This window comes from Pseudopipra pipra, chromosome 1 (genome assembly GCF_036250125.1).
Source record: "Pseudopipra pipra isolate bDixPip1 chromosome 1, bDixPip1.hap1, whole genome shotgun sequence".
Taxonomy (NCBI): domain Eukaryota; kingdom Metazoa; phylum Chordata; class Aves; order Passeriformes; family Pipridae; genus Pseudopipra; species Pseudopipra pipra.
In genome coordinates, this window is record NC_087549.1 from 89,501,662 (window position 1) to 89,520,966 (window position 19,305).

At 40.4% G+C, this 19,305-nt stretch overlaps 1 protein-coding gene and 1 long non-coding RNA gene across 3 annotated transcripts in view; one reads left to right on the forward strand and one right to left on the reverse strand.

Annotated features, from left to right (window-relative positions):
- Positions 1–19,305, reverse strand: part of ADTRP (androgen dependent TFPI regulating protein) — a 29,512-nt gene that overhangs the window by 6,082 nt on the left and 4,125 nt on the right. Inside the window, exons 2-5 of the mRNA XM_064664353.1 lie at positions 15,521–15,655; positions 13,995–14,096; positions 4,858–4,973; positions 928–1,079 (exon numbers count right to left, since the gene is read on the reverse strand). Of these exons, the coding sequence (XP_064520423.1) occupies positions 928–1,079; positions 4,858–4,973; positions 13,995–14,096; positions 15,521–15,655 (505 nt within the window). The remainder of the gene's footprint in view (positions 1–927; positions 1,080–4,857; positions 4,974–13,994; positions 14,097–15,520; positions 15,656–19,305) is intronic.
- Positions 4,968–19,305, forward strand: part of LOC135418801 (uncharacterized) — a 36,656-nt gene continuing 22,318 nt past the window's right edge. The window contains exons 1-3 of one of the 2 annotated variants that reach the window (XR_010432672.1): positions 4,968–9,616; positions 10,720–10,812; positions 17,949–19,073. This is a non-coding gene — a long non-coding RNA (uncharacterized LOC135418801). Of the gene's footprint in view, positions 9,617–10,719; positions 10,813–17,948; positions 19,074–19,305 lie in introns of those variants that run through there. The other variant, XR_010432673.1, reaches the window with a different exon arrangement.

A 19,305-nucleotide genomic window follows, 5' to 3' on the forward strand; every position in this document is an offset into this window, starting at 1 on the left:
CAAAATGGATCAGGCATCAAATGTTCCCTGAGAACAGAGGGAGGTTGTCTTATTTATTTTCAGAGGTGTTTTTGCAGTGTTTTTTCCTTCATCAGAAAGCCAGTTTAAGAAATTGCAAATGTTCACACATTTGTCCTAAATAAAATACACACATTTTTCTGACAGAAACACTTTCATCCTCAAAAACTTAATCTTGAATTAAAAAGGAAAGAGGAAACCAGAAGGGATAATGATGACAAAAACAACAGTAACAACAACAATAATGATAATATCCAATGCCAAACACCCAAAGGTGCTTCCTCAGTTCTTTCTTTCCTCCAACTGTTGAATGTGTCCTCCTAAACTGTTTTTTCCCAACTGCCCATTTGTCCAAGAAAGCTGTCTTTCATTTTCCTTAAATCACTACCAGTTATAACACTACCAAAGCAGAAGGGAGAAATTCTCAAGAGTTTGTAAAACTTTCTGAAGTGCTGTTTTATTCATGGAGCTGCTGCCACGATGCTTTTGCTTGGATACAGTAATGCATTTCTATAAATTGTCAGTAAACAGTGCTGTTCCCTAGTCTGACAAACACCACGTGATGCAGGTGTAAGAGTTTTAGCCAGGGAGACAAGGCTTCTCTGGACCCTTCTTTGAGTAGGAATTCAAAACCAGTGATTATGTTTGTAAGAGACGCTTCTTTAGCCACATTTGAGAAAGCTGGCCTGGCCTTTTTTCTGGTAGGGTTGGGATCCTTGCTTCAATTTGTTCTCCCTTTGTTAGTAAGTGGGCAGGACTTGGCAGTCACTATCAGATACCCAAAATGCCATCACCCCCCCTCAGTGTACTAGTGCCCCCTTCCTCTCCCTGCCTGCCTAAGCAATCACAGCAATTAATTTTTGATTTGTTTTCATATGGATAGAAGTAATAAACGAAACTTGGACTGACCCCATATCATACGGTTGAGGAACTCTCCAAAATTGTAGAAAGAGACGATGACAGCAAGGCTACCGGCAAAAAAGGCTGCTAGTCCAGGTGGGCTGAACAAAGCAAAGAGAGGATATACCCACTCTCCTGTTACAGAATAAATCCACAGGACCCTAGGCAAGGAAGGAGAGAAATCACCTTTGGTTAGGACCATTCAGTTAGAAGAACCACTTAACTATTTCTAACTCCTGAAAGGCCAAGTTATCAAAACGGTCTTGATACAGAGAAAATTAGATCAGCTGTCTATACATCTCCTCAGCACTTGGGCTATTTGCTGTGAAGCACACTTAAGCTGCTGCCAAATTAAATGGGTTTCAGTGCAGGTTGAAATGCACAAAATGTTTTGCTGTCACCCCGGTGACATTGGCTATTAACAGCAGTAAAATAACACTAAAACAGCGAAATGTTCCTGAACAGGAATGTGCCCTTGTATATGCTAAGTGAAGCTTATTCAAATAAGCTCTCACATGTGTTTGCTCTCTATTTACAACAGCTTTTCAGCCCCTATCCAGATCTCGAGGGCTTGTGGAGACAGTGCTGCTTCTCCCTGCCTCAATCCTGCTGCTGTTGACCACTGTTTTGAGGAGTGGAAAGAAGTTTTCAGGAGGCAAGAGGGCAAGGACAATTCTCCAGTATCTTTTCCTTTGGTCTAAGAAGAGGAAGAGAAGAGGAATGGGTAGATAGGAAACAGATGCAGCTGCTTCACTCCTTTTTTCCAGAACTCTTTGTAAAGCATAGTTTGGAAAAGAAGGAAAAGGAAAAAGATTAATATGTCTGCTTTATAGGGTTTATTTTCTTCTGCTTAGGCCCTCTCTTTCTGCTTTTTTCTTCTTTCAGAAAACATGTTGTAGTGCCTGTCAGTTCACTGGTACTATTCTCATTGTTTATGGCTCATAAAAGTGGTTTGTAGAAAACACCTGAACTTAAGAATATAAAAGTGGTCTTTATATACTAAATATAGGAAAAAATACAATTTTTGTGACTAAAATTATATATATTTGTGTTGAATATGTAAAGAATATAAGAAATAGGGTTGGTCTCCAGTGATTGTTGTAAGATTGTGCCATTCTAATGATGGACAGCACTTCCCTAAAACAAAGCTTTGGGTCCAAAAGATGCTAAAAGGTTTAATTCTTGATTAAAAAACCCCCACATATAAGGTGAACGCCATACTTTCCACCATCAGTGCTAACATGGGAATGCAATCCCACTCTTTCTGATGGCAACCAGCCTGCTACCTTATGCTGAGCATCATTCCTCAAAGAGAAGTGACAAACAGGCTGCCCTACTGTCTTGCAGCTGTGTCTTGACACTGAGCAATGGGAGAGTTCTAAGGACAAAAAAAAAAGTTTGAAAAGATGATTCTTCCTTTCTTTAGTTAGAGAAGGAAAGAGTGGGGCATAAAAAAGGTGGATTTTTACCCTGCCTGTAAATTGAGATTTACTAATCCTCATCAAAGGGATAGAGTGGAGAAATGGAGGGGATTGGTAGTGGAGCTGTCTGGACTGAGCACAGAAATGTTTAAATATAGAGACTTATTTTCATGATTTAAGGTTCTTTCATCAAACAAACAGGGCTGTGAAACACAGAAGTAATTAAAAAATAAAAGCCTGCAGAAAAGGCCACTGAGGGGCTAAGCAGAAATACTGAAGACCAGGTGCTAACTGGAGCCTGTGCAAATGTCGGCATGTGTTCTTCACTGCACAGGACTACTCTTTCCGTGTTGTGTCTCAAACAGTAAAACAGAGAATGAAAACTGCCTTTATTTTATATAATGAGGAGCTAGATTATCTTGATGCAATTTGGCCAGCTGGTGTGTCTCATATGAAGCACTCCACCTTGTGTTCTCAAACCCAAATAAATGACTATGCAGGGTATTCAAAGCTACAGTGAAACCCTGCTCAGAGGCAGGTGCCTGGTGCAAGCCATCGCTGGTGCTTAGTTTCTCTGCTACCTTGCAGGGACCAGCTCTCAGCCCATTGACACTGCAGCAATGGCAGTGGCAGTTCAAGGAGAGGCTTTTAGGAAGGACTCTGTTGCTTTTGATACATACAGTGCCTCAATGGGACTATTAAATCACCAGGTTGCAGCACCAACAGTAAAATGTGTACCTATGTTAAGACTTCAGTGCACAGGCCTGAAATTCTTTATGTTAGTTGAAAGCTGTTGTCTGTGGTTGCAGGGAATCAAGAAGAGGAGGCCAGAAGAAAGCAAATGGGAGGTTTCTTGCTGACCTGGGAGCAGTATTGAAATCCTAATATTTCTATCCAGTCATCAGGGCCCTGGGACAAAGGGGCCAAGCATTCTAAGGTACCACCTTCCACTCAGGACCCTGGCAGCACCATGCAGCACCAACTCACAGAAGATACTGGGAGGGCTCAATTGTGTTGATGCTTGTGTTAATCCTCATCCTTTGGTGTGGATTCAGATCCTGATATGAATTGTGTCTCCTGAAGGGTGAAATTGCTCAGCCGAAAGGAAATTTAGGGGAAGACATGGCACACATGGCTGTACTAGTTGCTGGAAGAGCAGTCTGGTCTCAAAGACAGTAAAACTCAAATGTCAGAAGACAAGCAAAACAAAGCTGGTGTTAAGCAACTGGGTAAATGAGAACATAGAAAAGGAATTCAGGAAGCCGTGGTCGTAATCCTATTAGGCTCTGGGTTGGATTAGGATAAATGGCTCTTAAGTTCCTTATGTAATGTAACAGTGAAGTCCCCTGCTTCCACAGTCTCTCTTACACAAACTGATGTGTTTCTAGTCACACGTGTGACTTTCATCTGTGCAGTTCATTTTCTATTCCAAATTTTCATTTGGTGGGCTGAAAGTAGTCTCTAGCTACTGGTGCAAACTGGTGGGTAGGAATGGGAATGATGGGTTCCCTCACAGTCCCAGTGACTTCTCAGAAACCTTTGCATGAAGACAGGTCACTTTCCTGCAGACCTGTATCCTCTTGTTATCCTCTTCTGTATCCTCCACCCTAAGGCCTGGATGTTTCCTCGGCTCTGGAAAGTGATATCACAGCATACCCTGAAATTATACAGACCCCTTCCTGAGCAGAGTCTCAACATGAGGCATCCTCAGAGTATTTTGAAGTGTTGGCAGCTGTCCATGGTTATATGGAGTGGTAGTGCCTCCAGACCCCGGTGCTGCAGCCAGGATGCAACAGATGCAAACCCAGCTCCAGGGGTGCATGACGCACACACAGGAGGTACACAGATGGCTATGGGCTGGAGTGGGAGTGCTGATTAGATATAGTTTATTCTCTCAAGATCGTTCTCCAATGTGTTGGGGATCAACTGTGGTACATTGTTGGAAATGTAGGCGGTGTCCACAGGTGGAATAGGAGGTGCTAGTGGGGCAGACACCTCCTTGCTACCCATTGGTTTGCACCTGGCTCTGAGTATCATTTTCTGTCTCAAGTTTCTAAACCCAGCTGTGTGTTTCCCTGCCAAATACTGAACTGAATTTTACTCCTCTCCTGCTTCCATGACCCCTAGACCTTTTGAGATTTGGTGTTTTTGCAGTGAGCAAGAGAGCAAGTTGAAGTAAATTGATGGTACTGGTAGAAATAAAAACTCCAGTCCAGCATAAATAACTCAGAGTACTTTGGAGTTTATGGCAATTTAGTTGCTTTTCTATAAGAGGCCTTAGAAGAGCAGAAGGTACTGTGTAAGGTATCAGTACCTGTACTGTGTTTGAAGAAACCTCGTCTACCTACATCTGGAAATAGTTTCCGTGGGTCTCAGCTGAGGTTTAAATGATTTCTCCACAAAACAGACTGTTGTCTTCCATGTACCTGGGCGAGAACTTAGATCTAAGTACAGCAATTGGCCTTGTTTTACAAAGTAGATCACTTGAAGAAAATGTTTTAAAATACATAATTCTTACCAACTGATATACAGAAAAGCGACAAATCCCAATAGAATCAATCCCTTCCTCTTTGCTGGGTAACGGTGTGGCAAGGCAAGGATTTCCAGGAGAGCAAATGGCAATACAGCTGTGTGCTGAGGAAAAAAGAGAGTCTGTCACTGACTGATTGCAGTGCCTCACCTTCAGTTATTGCTGATCACAAAGCTCAAGCACCTGCCTATAAGCAAAGGATTATTTAACAATACTGAGTATAATTGTATACAAATGTGCATACTTGGTTTTTTTCATAGTGAAGAAGTACCCCTACAGTAATGAGCACAAAAATTTTCTTGTTAGTATGATGTAAAAGGTACTGTAATGAGGTTTGCCTGTAGCGTTATCTGCGTTACTTTATAATAGATGAGCTCTCCTTTTGCATTTTTAATGCAATAATTTTTTTGTTAATTCCCACTAGAGTACAAAAGTTATTGAATTCTATTGTAATGTGCACTTGAGGATGTAAAAAGTCTGCTCCTTGAACTCATTAAGCAATTGTTGGATTGCCTTTTTGTTCTCTTCAAGTCACTATTGTATTTTGTATATTGTCATTTATTACTTACTCCAGTGCAATTGCGGTGTGTTGTGCTTCTCTTTTTAAACTGAAAAATGGGGTGGTAAACATACAGAGGACTTCACTTAGCTGTGATTGAAGATGATGAAGGAACTTCAAAAAAGCTTATTTAAGAGTTAGAAAGGAGTTAGCTTGCTGGAGAAGCGTGTTTTCTTCTCTTTTTTTTTTTTTTTTGTCAAAGAGTTTGTATTGTATTAAGTAGATTCAGTTTCAAAGACTTTTATGATAACTGTCTGAGCATGGAGGATTTTCAGCAGTGTGCAGACAATTTGGTGGCACTGACTGTTTTGTGGTGAGCAGCTGCCTCCAAGAGGAGGTGGGGATGTTGGGAGTGCAGCAGAAGGCCTTCTGCTCTCAGATGTTGAATGGACAGTGTAGGGACTCTTGGGATGCTAATGCCTTGATTTGTTGACTGATTTGTACCAATTTCAGAAAATAATTTGTTTTGGTGAAATTTCCAGACTGAAAGTTTGGTAATATTCCCTGTGCAAACAAACGACTTCAAGTTGCAATACCTAGGAGAGATGGCTTAAACAATGTTGAGGAACAACACAGCAAAAACAGTCAATGAGATGCAAAGGTGAAAACTAAAGCAACTGTAGCTGACTAGTTGGTTAAATTCCTATTAATTAAGGAAATATTTTCATTAATTAAGATAGGGGGAGGTATGGGAGGAGGGCAACAGAGGAAGATAGACTTTTAAACAGAAAAAACGTGAAACTAAGGATTTCTTTTGTATTTTTCCCTAAAGGCACAACCTGCTGGATGTATGGTATGAAGTTTCCTCTTGTCCTAAGGAAATGACTGTAACACTTTCAATGTATGTGTCTGTCAGAGACTTTGCTGAGTATCTGATATGACAGTATGGTGTCAAAGTTTTCTTGCTGTATATTTATAGTATAAGTTGTCACAAATACACATTAAATTCTTTAAATGCACATTGAGCTATATATAGCATGCATGAAAACAGTCTTTACCTATTTGTTTGAGACAGACATCCATTTTTGTCTGCTGCTGCCAAGTGACAACTCCCTGGAAGCTCCATGTCCTCCTTCAGCCCTCCCAACACCCCTGGGAGCTGCTATTCATACCTGGCTGTCCTACTATCAAAATAACCCTTTCGCCTTCGTTATCATTTTTTTCAGAGAAAAGAGATAGAAAAGATTTATTTGATATTCCGTTTCTCACTCACTGGCATTGAGATTTCCTTCTGTTTTCTTTCACAAAGATATTCTTCAGCTCCACAACCCGCTTAGTTGATCACATAGGTCTTGTATCAGTACAAGTGATTCCTGAGTTCATTTATCATGTTTCCTTTGTGAATATAAAGGTTTTTCCTTTTGTCCACAACTCCTTCTCATGTACACATACACCCCAGGCCAGTAACCATGTGGGAAAATCTTCTCTTGCATTTCTGCTGTCCCAGAGTCCACTGGTGGTTTCACGTATTTCTGCCAAGCCAAATTTGTCCATTAACAGTAAAATCACAGAGGAATTTCTGTCGAATATCTGAGCATGTTTATGACAGCAGATGTGTATTTATACAGCAGACACCAGAGGAACAGGAGGATGGCTACAGGGTGCAAAGCTTGCCCTTTGCCTACGACACACAGCTGGATTTCCACACGATTTTCCTCTCGCAGCAGAGGGACGTTGACTTTGGCAACATCGTTAGTGATAGACCATATATCATGGTTAATCATATCTACTGAAAGGCTTTAAAGGCTTCTCATATCCTTCTCAATAAAAAAAATTTTAAAAAAGTATTTTCTCATTCAAGTTATTTTTAACCATAGGTCTCTAGTGCATAGTCATTAAATATATTTTCAACCCTATTTAGCTGAGCTTCATATCCTTAAACTGACATATATGTGAGGAGTACAGTATTTGTATGGGGCCAAATTAAAATATACAGTTTTGCCTCCTCCTTTAAAGAAAACTTAATAATTAAGATCAGATTGACATAGATCAAAATATTGGCAAAAATTGCTGGAAACAGTGACTCATTTTTTATTTCAATTAACAGTTTCTCGGTTTCACATGTAAACAGTGAAACTGTCAAAAGTAATTATCGCAGAGGGAGAAAAAAGCCTATTTCACTCCAAAGTAAGGAAAACAAGCTAAAACAATAGCTCTGTGTACTGATGAGGCTATCAATGAACCAAAGTGAATCAGAGAGCTTTTTTTGACTCTTGGCAGGAATCCTGTTAGTACTTATTTTTATGTTCTTTGAAATATTAATGTATTTACTTGTCTAACAACCTCTGTTTGTTGAGGGAAGCTTTCAGCTTACAAATTTTGCAAGAGCAAAGTATTTTAAAAGCTGGGTTTTTTTATATATTTCTATAATGAAAAGATAAAAGTTATGGGACTTTCCAAATTGTCAGAGGCCTTTGGTTAGCTAATCACACTTTTAATCTGAATTCTGCTTCCAAACATTCAATTTTAAAATCCTTTGTGTCTCTTTTTGGCACTTATTATGATTTTTAACTTGTGTTTGGTTTCTTTGCTTCTTTCCTTACAAACTCAGGTGAATCTGAACTAGTTAAAAAATTGCAAATTTATTTTTGTAGCTCATAAACTCTGGCATATGAATACAGGGGGAAGAAAGTTTCTTAAACATATGTTGAACTTTATCCGAAACATTGGCATGTTAACTCATATCCTGCAGAGAAGAACATTCTTTTCCTTCTTTACTTTTTGTTTCCCAGGATACGTTTCAGGTTCATCAGTTTAAACTGAGATAAATAGTCCTCTCTGAATATTTTTTCCACTCTTTGATAAGTCCATATGGAATTTTTACTTCCCATGTTTTGAGTAATTTGTGCGTTTATTTAATGCTATATCCTCGTTTCGCCATTGAGAATACAAGCACAAGCAAGTTTCCTGGGGTTGAGAAGACAGGGTTGGGTAGAGTTTGTGTTCAGCTGCAGGCTCCAGCCTAGGCTGAGTTTTAAGCCCATGAATAATCTCCCCAGAGCTGCTGAGATCACTCGTACGCCTAACGCGTGTGCTGCAGTTGACTCGGTTTGACCTTGTTTGACTCCAGAGTGAAGGAAATGATGCCTCGGTTGACCATAGCTGTTTGTTTCTAATTTGTCTGCATTTACATACCCTCCATGTCTGCTTTCCATTAACATGTGAGACTTTAGGGAGGGATTTTTTTCACAAACAGTTACCGCTGGCCAACCTAAACTCCACTGGGCACAGTTGGAGACCATCAAGTGCTTTTGAAAAACTGCCTGTGTTTCTCCTTTCAGACAAATTCCCCACAGAGACTGTGTGCTGACAACCACTCGTGACCAACACTCATGCTTCTATCTTCTCCATCAGTATGTTACTGCAAAGAAAAAGCAAAACCCCACTTTGGTGCTGCCTTATGAGGCTTGTAAGCCAGTGTTCATTGGTTGACCCTTGAGGTGTTTACTCAGATATTCAGCTCTTTGTTGGGAAACATCCCCTTGTCTATGGAAATTTCCTTCAGTCAGATTCTTTCATAAACACAGCCTGTGTTATCTGAGCATAATAAAACTAAATGGCTTCCTGTCACGATGACCTCTGTTTAGTTTTATACTCATAATTTTCTGAATCTCTGTGTGCTCTTTCCTTTTTTGGCCTAATTTTCGAACAAATCCCCACTTTTGATTTATTTTGCTATTATTTTGCCTTCATTCAAATGCCTCCTTCAAAATTTTCTTTTCCAATATATCCTTATACGTTTTTCTTACTCTCTTAACCTCTCTTTAATTTTTGGGGTGGAAATGGCTTAAGCATTATTGTTCATTTTATTTCTTTAACTAGTACATTGCCATGTTTAGTTAAAGAAATAATTCTCTCTTAGAGTTACTGCATATTTTACGTCTTTTATATTCTCAGCCATCACTGCATTTCCAGGGAAACACAGATTTATTTTATGGATAGAGTGGGATGTACAAGGAGTCCTGTTACTGAGCAGGTGTGGTGGCAAATTAGTCAGGAAGCTATTGCTCAGTTTAATTCTAGCAGCACTCCTCTCTGAACCTTCAGCTACTCTCTCTTTCTGCCCTTTCCAGGTCCATTCATGCTCATCTGTAAACCAACATTTTTTTTTTTTCTTAGACACATAGGTAGTTCTGGAGCATTGTTGTGAAAAATGGATGAAACATCATACCAATTGTATGATCAAAGGTAAAAGAGTTTCAGAGATAAAGTTTCTTTCTTGCATGCATGCATTTTTGGTAATAAGGCCCTGGCTGAATATCCTACTGCTTACTAGCAAATGTTTTGTCTCAATGTCAATGCCAGAATTTTAATTGCATTTCACCCTGACATTAGATATGTAGTCTAAGAAACTGATGTTGCATTGCAGCTGGAGGCTGACATGAGACTGAAGTGACACATCCTTTGCTGTGGAATATTTGTCTCCAGCTGTTCCTTTGCGGGGTGGGTTACGGAGGCTGCACCTGTGCACATTGGGGTAGCAGCAGCCCGGGAGGATTCCCTGCCATAACATTTGTGTGTGAAACACATACTTTCTCCCTGAGGAAATGGGCTTATGTCAACAAAAAATGGAAACTTCAAAAAAATCTATGTAGTGCTGGGAAAAGCTAAGCATCTTTGCTCTTAAATGTGTGGGGTGATTAATTTTGTGTGCCATATCCCTCACACATAACATTCTTCTTTGCCAAAAGCTGAATGTAGCTGAAAGCCTATGAGTGTCCATCGTTGCCAGACAGCTTAAAATTGAGATACTGTGAAATGCAAACAAATGGAAATGTTTCTCTCTGGTATAAATGTGCAAGAATTATTAAGCATTAAATACCACTTGTAAAGAGAATAATTTAAGATTGCCAAAGATGAACCTGAGGTTGTTCTTGTGTGCACACCTGGAGTAATGGTCCAGTTAGAGTGGCCTGAACAAGTGGGTTTTGCTCTACGAACTGATTTTGCACCCCCTTTTTTGGTTAGTGATGCGGCAGCTTCCTAAAATAGCTGTAGTAATTTATATTCATAGAACTTATTATTTTCCAGATGGAAGTAAATCACTCTGATCCAAAATACCATTTCTGTTGATGTAGTTGTGTACACACTGGGGAAGGTAAGGCTTAGCTATGTAGGCAGAACACAAGCAGCTTGTGTATACCAAGAAGCTCCAAGATGAGAGGGAACATTGTGAGTCTTGCTGGTATTCTTACTGTCAGGGCATCAGTGGCTTGCTTCAGTGAAGGAAAATTACTTGTATGCACACAGCTTGTTCTCTCACTGCCTTGCGTTTTCTTTTATACATTCAGATACTGCTTAGGTACATCAGGGCAAGGTTCAAAGGAGATTCAGAGGCTCAGGCCATGTGGACTCTGTTGTCATCTTTGCTGAAAATCTGCCAGGTAAGACGTGTTTCTTCTGTGTCTCCATTTACCATCCCTCCTTTTCTATTCTCAGCTTTTTAGCTTACAAAGTCCTCTGAACATGCATTATTCACAACAACCAGTAAAGTGCCTAGGACACTAAAATGCTGATTTTTGTAAAGGTGAGAGGGTAACATGGCTAAAGAGTAAATTAGAAAAAGAGATGGCTGAACTAAACTTAGCTGCAGCCTGGAAATAGAGAAAATTTTGATTTTTTACAAGAACTACCCTACAGACTGAAAATATAAACCTTTTTTTACAAAAAGACAATTCTACTGCTACCATTTTTTGTGAACACATGTGGTCAAGGCTGGTGTGTATCTTTTGTTATAGATTAAAATGTTTTTGAGTTATCTCTTCCGAACCACCATCGCCCCTCTTTGTTTAGTGTTCAGTTCTGTCAGACTGATGTCAAAATGTAACATTCCCCAATACTGCCATGAAGTTGAAAAATATGTGCATATGGTTTAATAGAACCTGCTGTCTCCAGCAGTTAGTTGCCTTCTGGAGGGTATCCAGATGTTGCTTGGAAAGAGATGACTGGGAAAGAAATAAACAAATTCACTTGACAAATTGGCCAGCATATCTTTTGTCTCAGCCATCTTCCACTTCAAAAATCTTGTTCAAATAAAATAATTGTTCTTGAGACATAAGTAGGGTGGGGTTTTTTTCATCCATGAAGCTCCAAGTTTTGTATAGAGATGGTAAAACATAATTATCACAGGTAAACAGAAGTGGAAACTGAGGCTCAGCCTTTGGATTAAACTCAGGAAAAAAGCAGAGAGAAACCCAGATAGTCTGGAATATTTGACCCCTTCAAATATTAGCAAAATTCCTTTCTACATTAGCCATCCTTTCCGCAAAACAGAGGATATTTCTGCTCAGACCGCAAAAACATACCTAAACTGTAGTGCTCTCTCCACAACTCTGGGCTACCTGGTGGGCAACAACACTTTCCCACTGTAAGAGCAGTCCATGTGAGGGAAAAAAATGGCCAGTTCATTTTTGCAAGGAAGGTGCTGCAGCATCACCACAAGCAGCTCAGTATCCTGAAGTGATTTTGCGTGCTTGTTCTACAGTTACATAACAACATATGCTTTCTCTATTTACCATATTAAAATAGACCACGATTTAAAAAAAAAAAAAGTACTCCCACTGCAAATTATATGGCACTGACATTTACTACTGATAGACCAGTGTCTTTTTCCACCAAAGTCAGCTACATGCTGCCTCAATCTGCCATGAAATGTCTGGAATCTCAGAGCCATAATGTATAGCAATGTGCACGAAAATGAACCCAAAGAAAAAGTGTCCTCTTGGCAATCAGAATTTGGAGATTGTCCCTTAAAGTGTTGGTATCTCCCTGCAGCTCCCTAGTGTTTCCAGTGATAGTGTTGGAAGAAAGAAATGCCTCAGTCAAGCCTGAAGGCACCTGTTGGAAGGTGTGCCAAAACACAAGGATTGTCAATAGCAGGGATCAGTCTATGCTGGCGGCACATGTTTTACACTTGATATTGACTGGAAGGAAAATTTCCCACCCAGGAACTGTCAAGCGCAAGATGTCTGCAGTGTATTAAGAGCTTTAGAAATAAAATACTAGGTTGTGATAGAGGTTTGCTTTATGCAAAGTTTCTATCTCGTCAAAATAATTTTCAGGAAGAATTGTTTTTCCTTTTTTTATCACCTGTTTTTGACATTTTTGATAGGGAAAAGCTTTTTGTTGTTGTCAGAGTGACTCTGTTATGAAATGTAGATATAGGTAGGGTAAGACAGGAGTTATAACTAATATGTTTGAGAGATTCCTGCAAAGAGTTCTTGCATATGAAATAAAATGGTATGTCCTAGCGCCTCTCAACCTTACCATGTCAGAAAGAAATGTGGAAATGGAAAGGGCAAATTCTCAGCTGTGTGCTGGGATTAAAACAAGCAGCAAAGCCTATATCCTCTCAGCTCCACTATGTACCCTCCCCTTCCCCAGCACCTCCATCACTGTGAAGATTTTAAACCAGTTGCCCGTATTGCATCCTGGCCCTGAAACCAGCATGATGCTGAGGACATGAAGAATTTGTCATTTTTGTGGATGATGATTTTGAGAGAGAGTGGTGTCCTCTTGCACCCTTTCACAGAGGTTTGGACAGCCACAAAAAGGCCCTGGTTGAGATGAATTGGTGGACAGAGAGCTGGTGATGAGGTTAAAAGTCTGTGATGGCTGTGGTTTATCACTCGGGTATCAGCAATGCGGACATGCCTATGTGTGTTTGGATTCCAGTCACACATCTCTGATTATGCCTGTCCAAATCAAGTGGCTGCTCAAACCTCCAGCAACTGTCTTCAACCAGACACCCCAAAACCTCCCACGTTTACCTCCAACACCCATCATGAACTGCTGCAGTGGGTTGCAAAGCGCTATTCTTAAGAAATTAAGTCTGGAGAGAAATGAGTCTTCTATGCGATTATTTCATAGTTTTTGGCTCCTCTGATTCAGCCTAGCACTGAACCTCTCCCTTCTCTCCCCCTTCCCATTAGCCCCATGAGGCCTCCCTGACCTTGCAATCCACCCACAGTTTCTATGTTACTGTCAGCCTCCTTACACTTGACTGATGAGAAATATGTGATTATTCAACACATCATAAAAACGGCCAGAGCAAATGAAGGAGAAATCTGGAAAGTATTTACAGAAAATCTGTAAACAATCATTGCAATCCAGCTATTCAAAGCTGTGCACACATTAGCTTATTAGCTATAGACCTGTCAGATTTTCTTTGGTTATTTCACCTTTTTTAAAAAATTAAGAGCTGCTTTGTTATACTCCCAACCGTTTTGTATTTTAGAGACTTCTGTTAGCAGAGACAATTTCTTTCTTGAGCTACAATAAGTGAGATTTTTTTCCTTCTGACTGCACATCATTTCATTGACTTCAGAGGTTTGACAAGCACCAATTCACTGACATCCTTGTGTGATAAAAGGCTTCTTGAGGCAGCTTCAAGCACATGCATCTGCTTGCTGTGTACAGCTCAACATCAGATTCAGACAAGCAGGAAGGAGGAGGTGAGAAAGAAGAAGCTGTGAAACTCTTCTGGAAAGTGACACAATGCATTGATGGGACACACGTTGCAAAGTCTCCATCTTCTCTGCAAGAGGCCAAGGTGTTTCTTACTCACCATAGCATGGTTTAACCAGAATGGGATCACTCTATCAAGGCTTCTGGGGTAAACCAGCTCTCGATTGTAGGAATACAGTGTCCAAAAGGATATACACACAAACTGGAACAAAAACACAAAATAAAAGAAATTTAGAAAAGAAAGACAAACATAATTAGGATAGGATTTAGTTAGTGCTTTCATTTCTGAGAAGGCAAAACATTTTCTACATGAAAAATGATGACACTGCCAGATGAACTCATGTTATCTCACATTTAATCTGAGATGCAGTGTTCTGTGTTGATACTGGGAGAAAAAACCTCCTTTATAAAGTGCCAACACTGACATTTTCTGTGGAATCCAAGATTAGCTGCTTCTTCTTTTTTCCCTTTCCCTTTCCCTTTGCAGATGGGATCTTTTGATGGTCCAGGAGTTCTCCTCAAGGGACTGTCTGTCAAGCCTGTGTTTTGCTCAGTGACAAAGTAAAACCACATCTTAGTAAGACAGTTCACATAGTCTTACCCTTATCTTCACAATTCATAAACCTAATTCAGAAACTGAAGGTGAAAGCTGTACTTTGGCCCCCCTTTTTTTCCCAACAGAGCAGGATTTACAGTGGGAGAACTTAACTGGAGGAAATGATCCCTGGTATCAGTTACTGATACCTGGAAGCTGATTTGCATTTTGTTTGGCCTGGCTTTGTATTTGAGCACACTTTGTGGTTAGGGTTGGAAATCAGGGGTGTGAGATGCTGGAAGAAGGAGACCGAGCCTCTGTCCGGCTAGCATGGTGGGGATGCCTGGGGGGATATGACAGCAGCATTGTGAATACTGCTGTGCAGGGAAGACAAATTATCCAGTCTCTCTGACTCCATCCCTGTCAGGACATTTTTACTGAACCAGCTAGCTTGTGGACCATGTTTAAGCAGTGCTTCTCAGCCCTTTGAGATTCAGAGGTGGCTGCAGGCATCACTCTCAAAGAGTGCACCTACATGTATAAATAACCCATCAGTTCCTGTCCAGCCCCCGGTGTTTTGATAAACAGCATTGTCTGTGAGGGAGTAGGTGATACATGATGAATCTGACATAAGCTGTGACTATAATTATTTTTCCATGAATCTGTTTCTCTCCAGTGCTTATTTAAAGCCACACTGGCTTTAGAGAAGGAGATGTGAGGTTTTGTTGTGTCTTAGGTACCCTCTCATGTCCTCCCGACCTGTTCTGCCCTTTAGAGAAAAGCCCTAAGTTAATAAAGCCACAGCTATTTGAACCATGAGATTAACGGAGAGGTTACACCTCATTCACCCTTTGGGGTCAATCTGTGTCCACTCAAGGACAGTAACCCTAACATTTGTGCAAGAGGCTTTGCTTTCAACCATGACGGGCTCAGCATTGTTTCTTCTTCTAAACGGTCCAAATCTACTGCAAATTCAAGGGTAAAAGAGAGCCCTTAGTTCTTATCTCTTTTATACACATACATGGTATGCTATATACCCTTAAGGATTTATGCAAATGTTATTTTCTCGTACGGAGACAAAGGTTACTTACCGTGGACACTGGGAAAGCCAGGACACTGAAAAGAAGGTCTCTGCTGGAAATTACGCACTTAGCACATCGCAGTTTCTTAATTAGTCTCAACACATCAGCCAGGAAGGACACCCCATAGAAGACGGCCTGCAAAATCTAAAGTAATTACACCTAATGAGGAAAACTCATACAACTTTCATTAGCACATACCTCAATGAAATCTGTCCTTGCTCTTCAGGGAGCTGTTTTGTTCGTGAGTTGCAAGCCTGCAGTGAGGGAAATAGCTGTTGGCTAAATCTTTTTTTACTAGCTGAAACTGATTAAAGAAAGTTGTTCAGGAGATAACTTTAACAATATCTCAGTTAATAGACTAAACAGAGATGTGTGATGTGATTCAGATGGGTGAAGTGATTCAGATGTCGAAAGCCAGCTCCCTCACACTTTCTATGTTAATTGTTGACGTTGGATGTATCTGAGCAGGAGAGAATAAAATACGCCAGGAAATGTTTTCTGTAAAGCAATTGCTAGATGGATTTTCCCACCATTTAGCCAACACAGGTTCTTTCCAGGGACTCACAGTGCAGTTGATATCACTGTCAAGTAGTTCAAAATGCTCTAATATGAGAATTAGGTGCAGAAGTTATCCAAAACAGAACCTCTTTTGCTGAACTCAAATTCAATAAAGGATTTCAAGTGCTTAGAAGCAGAGATCCAGACCACTGAAGTTTTAGTTAAGTTTACATAGAACTATTTATAACTAATGAATTTTAGGGATGAGAGGTTGTGTTTTGGGTTCAGGGTTTTTTTTTATTTCTTTCTTTACATCATTTACAAGCAATGAGGGAGGGATTGTTTGGGGAGGGTGCTAGGAGGATTTGGTAAAGAATTAGGCAAGCGCACACAAAACAGAACTCCACAAATTATGTGTGAAATTGTCAGAACATTGTGGTTTAAGCCAATATTGCTTTTCTGATTGCTTCATTTTCTCTCCTAACACTACACAGCAGATAGAGACGAACCCAGTTTGTCAGATGCACAAAGGCAGAGCTTTGCAGAAAAATACTTCTCCCACTGCCTTGCATTCCCCACCGAGTCAGTTCAGTTTGGTTAACTCACAGGGTGGCCCCTTCTTTTTAAGGCTAGATTCTCCCAGAGTGATGCAATATGGGAAATGCAGACTACTGCAAACACGAGACCAGCTAGTGATACTTAAATGGAAAGATGGTTACAGCTTTCAGGATGAGATCTCTTTTGCCATGATCTCTACTGTGAATCAGATATTTATTTAAAGCAAAGTGTCTGAAGTTGTGGCTGGTTACTTCATCAGTTTCTGAAGAAGCTGAGAAGGGTGGTGCTTGGGAGGGGAAAGGATTAGTGCAATGCTTTTCCATGAGAAATTCCTTTTTTATCAAAGTATCTGAGGGGAGGAGGGGACTATGTTTTCACCATGGATGTTGTCAAACAAGTACTTCCGCGAGGTTTAGTCTGGAGAGGCTGAGTCTTCCTGGGCAGCTAAATGACCATAGTTTGCAGTTATCTACAACAATCCCCATCCATTTTGTGTCTTCTCAACAAAGGGAAAGATACATTCTTCCTGCCCTATTCTTTCTGCAGTCCAGAGAGTCACCACAGTAGACTATATCCAGGTGCCACTGGTGGAGTGTCCCCCCTCCCTGTGCAGACCCGCAGCAATAGAGGTAGAGAGGAGCTGATACAGGCTGGGTAACTGGCCCACAGTCACCGAGGACAAGGTATCAGAGGTCACGCATCACCTGGTTCAGCTGCAAAGCCCCATGTTCCCTATCAAGGCATTGGTTGAACAGCCACAATTTTATATATAAAAAAAGCCCAAGCAGCTTCATCAGAACCCACATATGGTTCTGTTCAATTCTGAGGCACCCAAACCAGCTCTTTTAAATGTGTTGTTTTTCTCTCCCCATTATTACCATTAGCCTCTGTAACTGCAGGCACTGTCTCAGTCAGTAGGGATTCAGCCCTCTAAGTCATGGGTCTGGTTCAGAAAAGTCCATGCTGGGATGCAGCATACTCAGACACAAACACATGTTCAGGGCCCAGTCCTTGGCCTCACCAGGGCACCAATACCAAGTCCTTGAAGAGCTAAGAAAAGCCTGGTAATAAACAGAAGCTCTTATTATGCCCTGTAGAGTCAGCAGCAACTTTCTGTAAAAAGCATAAAAAATTAACATGAGGGTGGTGACAGTCTGGTGACACATGGTGACTAATTGCCAATAAAGCAATTAGGGAGAGGCCTGGTTCCCAGAGGATGAGGCTATTATTATCTTGTTCATGGTCAGCCTTACATTAATCATGGGACAGGGATAGGCTGTGTCTTTCCCCGCTTCAAAATTAACTAAAACAAACATTTCTGAAAAGAAACAGTCCCAAAACAGCCACATTCTCAGCCTGGTAAATATTTCTTCATACACAGGGGAGGACAATGTTATCTTCTGTATGGAAAATGCTTATCTGAACATGTAACCTGACCCATTTCTCTGGCTGAACATGAAGAACAACTCCTGAAGAAGTTTGAACTCAGCCTCAGAAGCTTGGATGTGTGCTGCTGTAGCTCTGCCCTTGTTCATCACCGCAGTTTCAAAGGGGTTTCAGACATTTCAATGATCACCGTGTATTTCCAGAAGCAACAGAAGATTGTACAAGTAATTTTCAAGCCAGAAAACTGAACTTATCTAGAATCATCCCTAGTAATGCTCAATCTGGCACTGTGCACCCCTGGTAGATTTGAGTCAGAGCTCCAAACCCACACAGGTTATTCCTATAAGAAAGGTGCGTCCAAATATTGCAGCCCTTCACTAAAGGGAAAATGTTGACATTAAAAAAAAAAAAAAGGCATGAAAACATCAAATTATTCCAGATGTCCTGTCCTGTGAATTTCTCAAGCAGAAGTACTGGCGCTCACAAATCCATTTCAGTCGCTCATGGAATATAAATCTGGCTGTAAATAGAGAGGATTCCCTAAAGTATTCCCACACGAACAGAAGGAAGACTGGAAGCATTCAGAAAGCTAACGATTAACCCAAAGAGGAGAATATGGATATGATTATCCCTGCTGGAGAGAGGCTGCTTTCCCCTCTATACCCTGCAGAGTTCCATGGTGCTAGGTGCTGTACAAACATTTAATTTGGCCAGATCAATTTTCCAAACTGAGACTCATCGTGACAAAGACAAACCTCAATTTTTATCTGCTGCAGTGATCAAAAGGGTGTTTCTGTTTAACTAACCTGACATGATTTACTTTTGTGTATAAGATCTTGCCATATGTGTATATTGAAAATCTTCAACTAGTACAAATAAATCGGCTCCAAGCTCTACCCTTAAGGGACGGATAAATCCAATATTCTGAGCAAGTTATTAGAGTTAACAGTCAACATTTAGTGTGGATGCACATCCATTCATATGATAGTGTCCTGGAAAATATCTATGGTAAATACTGGGCCTATTTTTAAATAAATGCAAAACAGATTTCAGGGGAATTGAAAAGTATTTCCATTATGAAAGACAAAAGCGCAAGGAATAAACTGGGGCAGGAATGCAATTAATAGTTTTTAAAGGTGCAGTGTGCTCATTATGCAGTGATTTACTAATAGATTTACAGCAGTGAGCAGATTTTTATGAGCTTGGATATTTCAGGCAATGAATGATTCAGCTTGTACTGTTTTGTGTCACAGACAAATGAATACAAAACTGTTTTTATCTGTCATTTCTGCTTGTTCAATAATCAGTCAATGAACTCCTTTGATACAAAACCCACTTATCTTCCCCCCCCT